The 6,597-nt window shown below is 35.0% G+C and overlaps 1 protein-coding gene across 1 annotated transcript; it reads left to right on the top strand.

The window, feature by feature from the left end:
• Nucleotides 1-4,138: 4,138 nt before the first annotated feature.
• srxn1 (sulfiredoxin 1 homolog) lies at nt 4,139-5,640 on the top strand. The gene is made up of 2 exons (XM_083553364.1): nt 4,139-4,434; nt 5,164-5,640. The coding sequence occupies exons 1-2, from the start codon at nt 4,210-4,212 to the stop codon at nt 5,371-5,373; spliced, it is 435 nt and encodes a 144-aa protein (XP_083409490.1). The 5' UTR covers nt 4,139-4,209; the 3' UTR covers nt 5,374-5,640.
• The last annotated feature ends 957 nt before the right edge of the window (nt 5,641-6,597 follow it).

The following is a 6,597-nucleotide window of genomic DNA, read 5'->3' as shown; positions in this document are numbered from 1 at the left end:
CGGATGATAAAAGTTTGCTAACTGCAGCAGATTGTAACTAACAATTAAAGTAACTAACGAATTATTATAAATGATTAATTTTAACTATACTGTTTTTAAATTTTCTTGGAAATTGATTCAAAACCTGGTACAAAAAAGGTAGCTGGCCCAACTGCAGGACAAACCAGTCCTGACAAGACTGTTACCAACCCCCTATATAAATCCATTCCAATTATTTCTCACACCATTTGCATTGCATAATCTAATGGCAAAAGCTCCTTGCTATCATCATCACTTTAAATGCACAGAACTGCACTTGGATGCATGGAGTAGGCGAGGCAGCGAGAGTACGGAAGTCAGAGTGAAAGAATGGGATATAAATAAAAATAGCTGGTGTGTCTAGCGACAGGCACTTGGCAGGTAATTTTCTACAGTAGCTCCGCTCACTCGAGTCTCGTGGGAGTCAAATCTAATATTAACAGCTAATTATCATGTGTGAGCTACCCCTCTATGACCTAGTGTAATACACACCCCCATACCCTGTCAAAATACAGATATGAGGAATGCCAGTGTGGTTAGGATGACAGACTTTGATTTTTTAGACTCGTTGGGATTGACATTGCTTGCCTAATGATGATGTACATTCTCCTTAAAGGTACGTGTGCATGGCTGACAGCCCGGACTGGAAAAGCCTGTCATCGTTTTCTAGTCCGAACCAAAGCTCTGAAAACATGCGTTTTGTTGACCTGTATTTTAATGAGCTTCTCATTACTAAGTCTAAAGTCATCAAACCCAAATGCATAGCTGTAAATAATGAGCGTAAGTTTCCCTGTTACATTTAATTGTCTGATTCCGCGACATACTTTCTAGAAATATAAACAGGAAAGCATGAATATTAATATTACACTAACACAATGAACATGTCCATGATGACGACAGTCATGCAGAATCAAAATAAAACCAATAATCTTTACCTGTTATGATTTTAACTGCATAGCTGCTTTTTCCATAGTTGTCATTGTCCTCTTCCATAGTCATGAAATAACATGCACAGTAAAACTACAGTAAAAGCACCCTCCCTCTTCAGAATGCAATATGAATTGTTTTTGCAATACGTGAAAGCACTTTTTTCTGTATTCTTAAACTTAATAAAACAAGGAAAAGGTGATGAAAATAAAGACAGGGGAAGGAAAGAAAATAAATAAAAAATCATACTAAATGTTTGCTTACTATGGGTCTCATTTATCATTCTTTGGGTAAAAATGTTTAGAAATGGTTGCATAAGCCAATCTAAATTACAATTTTCTGTCAGATTTTTAAAACGTGATTTTCTTCTAACTGAGTTGTGTATGGTGATGAATGCCAATTATCCATAAATTACCAGTTGTGAATTGCAGATTTGCATTTGGTGACACCCACAAAACACCATAAAAGGCAAAATTGCTGAATTGATAAACAAATGGCAAGGGAAGAGTGTGCAAAGAAAGGAAGAACTCACATACATGCCAATAAACAATGTTAAAATCTGGAACCAAAATACAGAAAAGGCTGTAATGTAAATACAAATGAAGTGATGTGGAAAAAGAAATTTCACAAGTTCATATCTCAGCACCACCAAGCTGCCACTGCTGGTCTTATGATCAATGCCCTTAACCATAAATTGCTAAGTTGTATTTCATAAAAAACAAATGAAAATAAATGAAAAATACATTTATTGATTAAACTGATATTTTTTTTATAGTTTTTAATAAAATATGCAATGTCTCATCCAGAAATTGAATGCACCTTCCCTGATGTCATACTAGAAAAGCAATAGGCATTTGTCTTTAGGAAGCAAATGGTCCACAGCACACTAGGGTGCATACAGCAGTTTGAGACATATAAAACCTGTCACTTATTGGTCACTGCTGGCTCTTATAAAGTATTGCATTGGATTTTTTAAAAAGGCTGAAGCAAACTAAACTGACTTACGCACCACCTGAGCCTTTCTTCCTTTTATACAGCCACATTCTTAATTGAAAGACTGATTTGTCCTTATTTATTGATTTGTGCTGGCTTGCATTTATAATTATTTTATATTTGTCTTTTTTAGTTAAACAAATCGTTTAGTTTTATAAATGTTTCATTAACTCTGTGTTGGTAACTGAAATTACCAAATAATTTAAACTTGAACTTAAATCATTAAACCTAACTTGATTATTGCAGAATTGCCCCTTTTGCATACTATCTGAAGTTCGCATTATTTATTCTTCATATGTGTAGTTTTAAATACATATACAAATATTATCAGGATAAGCCCAGTTTGATTTTCTTGTGTATATGTTCATACAAACAATTTTCTGTATAATTTTGTTCATATACAGCTTGATAAATGGTCGCTTGAATTCTGTTCAGACACACCTTACAATTGTAAATCTTCAATGAAAGAAAGACTATTTTGATGTGCCATTTTGCCAGACAAACTTACACAGATGAAGATAAATGACTGCATCTGTATTATGCCCACTCATTAGTCATCTTTCACTGTAATGCATAAATGAAATGAAAAGTGGAGTCCTGTGATTTCATGGATCATTTAGACTTTACCTTAGCAAATGAGCATGACTGTATCCATGGAGACAAAAAGGCATGTTTAAAAATAAATACTGAAATTATTGTTTCAGTAGACAAGAGAATCTCAAGTAAGCAAAGTCTCAGCCTCATGGGCTGTGTCTGATATCAAAACTACATAAACATAAACCTGCATATAGTCATGTAAAAGCTGATTTGTGAAGTAGCAGATTTGTATTTTAGTTTATGAACATAATGGTCAGTTAAAGCAAAAGTATTTTGGGTCCACACTGCAAAAATCCATATCACAATTTGTATTTTGGGCCAAATGCCAAAAATGTTGCATGTTTAACCTTTAAATAGCGGCCAGTCATTTGGCTACCATTGAACCAACCTAGGAAGTGTTGGCTCAGGTTTTAAGGATTTGGACTAGCAATTAAAAGGTCATCTATTCCAATCCCAACGCTGGTACCCCTTTGAGCAAGAACTTACCTCTCTATTGCTCAGTTGTATCCTACTGTCCAGTTGTTTTAACTGTAAATCAGTCTGGAGGAAGATAAATAATGTGAAAAGGTCTAGCCAGTCCAGTTAGTCTCCTTGGCTAACCAGTCAGATATAGGCCATTCTACTAGATGACTGGCTAGCTAGACCCAGACTGACCTACTTATCCGGTCAGCCTAACCAAATAGAACCAACTTTTCAGGGTCTAGAGACCTCTAAATAATTAAGCCTGACAAGTAGAACAAACTTACCCATATACTGTAGAACCAATTGTGATGGTTAAACCATCAAACCAGATCAGTTAACATGTTTCTCTTACATCAGATGGCTGAACGTGTCTTTGTCGCTTATCTTGGGAAGAGATGACACTAGGATATAAAACAGAGGAAAAGGCAAGCTGATTTTCTGGATAATGCTCTTTTGGGAAACCATGGGTTTTCATGTGGATGATACTTTGACACATTCTACCTACAAAAACATTGTTGCAGACCACTGTAACACTCGTTCATGGCAACGATATCCCAAATTTTTTTGTGGCTTCTTTTAGTAGTAAAATGTGCCCTGCCACACTGCAAAGATTGTTCAGGAGTGGATTCATGACTATTTACCCCAGATCTCAATCTAGAGAATGTGCTTGGCAAACCAGTCCGATTCATGAAGGATCCATCTCATGACTTGCAGGATGTAAATAATATGCTGCAAAACTTTTTGAAGGTCTTGCATAGTCCATGCCTTCCTTGTTTGGTCAGAGCTTTCCTGGTCATACAAGGGGGACCCAATTTTAAACACATGGTTTTAATGTTCTTGTATGCGTATGGATATCATAATGAAACTGTGCAGAAATTTATAATGGCTCAGTTGCTTATATGGCTTTTTTTTTTCAGACAAGTGGGTATCACAAAAAGCACTGTATCGCCACCGTCCAGTAATCCGCTATAAAAGCCCGAAAATACATAAAAAATCTTCGTCTCTACCCTATCAGATGCGTTCATGGACGCCATTACGACGCATTTACATAGTGTAACATAATCATTTCTACTGTATTTATAGTAAACGTCATGTTACTCTTTAGTTCAAGCAGAGGCTTGGGGACACGCCTACAATTCGACGCATGCGCAATAGTATGACGTAAAAAAAAAACTTCCGGGTTTCTAGTTTGTAAGTGGAGTGTACTGCGTGATGCTGCAAATCTTTGGGTTTATTTACAGCAGGTTAATTGTTCATCTTGTACAACAGGCCAGGCTCAACAGCCAGCGCAGTATGGGAAGCTTAAATAATGAAAACCGGTCAATTCATTCTGACAACGTGGAGGAAGTTCACAACATCCCAATGAATGTGATTATTCGACCCATTCCTCCAGTTATAGATGAAGAAAAAGTCCAAAGCCTCATGGACACTATACAGGTAAGTCTACTGAATTGGCACCAACATGACAGTGTATCAACAATACAATATGCTGTTATCTATCTATCTATCTATCTATCTATCTATCTATCTATCTATCTATCTATCTATCTATCTATCTATCTATCTATCTATCTATCTATCTATGTTTTTATCAGTATATACACTGTGTATAACTTTTGTAAACATTTTGTAACATGCAATGTACCTACAGGTGCATCTCAATAAATTATAATATCATTAAAAAGTTGATTTATTTTAGTAATTCCATACAAAAATCGTGAAACTCGTATATTATATAGATTCATCACACACAGTCTGATCTATTTCAAGTGTTTATTTCTGTTTTGATTAAATAAGCCATAATCATTAAAATTAAAAGAATTCAGCCACAGTCAAAGAAACCTGGGCTTCCATAAAACCTTAGCAGTGCCACAAACTGATCACCTTCAAGCCACGCCGAAATGAGGGAATAATTAAAGCAAAAGGAGCCCCTACCAAGTACTGAGTACATATACAGTAAATGAACACACTTTCCAGAAGGCAAACAATTCACTAAAACATTTTTATTGGTCTTATTAAGTTTTAAAATTTTGTTTTTTTGAAAAATAAAGAATAGGATATATAGCTTGATCTGAATAAACTCTAACAGGTTTATATGTGATGGTTATATTTTGACTTGTGATGTAGTGTTCATATACATTTAAAGCTCTATGTGGATTCTTACAGGAGACCTCAGACATCAGAGTCGTCCCTCCAATAGATGTGTTGTGGATCACAGGAGAAAAGGGAGGCAATTATTACTACTCATTTGGAGGTTGCCATCGATTTGCTGCTTATCAGAGACTACAGATGAAATCCATTCCAGCCAAGATCATCAAATCCAACATTTCTGACCTGCGCACCTATTTGGGAGCATCTACACCCAATCTACAGTGACTGACAGAGTCAGGGCGTAGAGGAAACGTGGATTACCACGTGCTCAGTAATAGTTGGCTTTAACTACAGGAAGTTGAGACATACAAATAGGCGTAAGAGTGACAGAACGAGGAAGTTACAAAGACAGCACTTACCTGTACATGTGTTTTCTGTCAAAACTATTTCTAGATTGATTTTGTCATTAATACCCTGTATGACAATTTTTACGGAAAATCTGTGGTTACAAATCAAAACATTTTTAACAAAGAATCAAATAAATATTAAAAAGGTAAAAAAACCAATTGTGTATTATACACTGGTGAGAAATAGCTAAATACATGTTTTAGAACTAAAAACACATTCTATCTTTCAGCATTTTTCCTCTCTACTGTAATTATGTGCATGATCATCACAAATTACTATCACCACACATGTGAAAAACTAGTTGTAATGTTTTCAGTAAACCTTTAGCATAAGCAACAGTATTATGCAAATCAAAACATACAACTGCTGAATTCTTAACAATGAAGATTGTAGAATGCAATAGCCATGAGAGAAAGCCTTACCAAAGCTATATTTATAGTTGTATCGTCATTGTTTTTGAACACTACAGTAAAAACAACTATTTTTACTTATACTTATAGAAATATTTTTAGTTGACTGAATATATGATGTATTTTTTAACAACATTTAATGTTAGTATGTGCACACACTTTCGCTACATATACGGGAATCACTCTGTGGCTGTAGTACCAATATTGACCACGAGATGGTAGTGTTGCTTTGTTTAGCAATTTTTTTCACCGTAGATCAACTTTATTATCGGCTATATTGGTTACAATTTTTGCATTATAGAAAGATATAAACCATATTCGAATGTGCAAAAGTATTTCCAGAAGAAACGTCTTACACTTACATATTTACATATTTACACTTATATATTTACATGAAAATGACTGAAGCACCTTTGAAATTTTTCTATGAAATCTATCACACGTTTTCTATTGCCTAAGGAATTTTTCTACTAACTAATCGAACTTTGTCCCTTCATGACCTATTTTTCAAAATACATTATGTTTAACTAAAAGCATTGACTTGTGTATATATAGCAGCAGTCCTTAGACTTCTGGCTTTTGTATGCTGCTACAATCACAAATCACCTCAGACATCTCAAGGTATGAATGCTCCCACTTTCACTCTGGACTATTTCTACTAAATTGAGTAGGGATGAGAATTTTATTTTTT

This window comes from Silurus aristotelis, assembly GCF_946808225.1.
Source record: "Silurus aristotelis genome assembly, chromosome: 11".
NCBI classification, from domain to species: Eukaryota; Metazoa; Chordata; class Actinopteri; order Siluriformes; family Siluridae; genus Silurus; species Silurus aristotelis.
This window is presented reverse-complemented; position numbering and strand designations above follow the sequence as displayed.

Excerpts from the sequence above, each read along its gene's own strand:
- srxn1 (XM_083553364.1), top strand. The coding sequence starts at position 4,210 with ATGCTGCAAATCTTTGGGTTTATTTACAGCAGGTTAATTGTTCATCTT. Across the intron at positions 4,435-5,163 it reads GCCTCATGGACACTATACAG|GAGACCTCAGACATCAGAGT; the intron begins GTAAGTCTACTG and ends GGATTCTTACAG.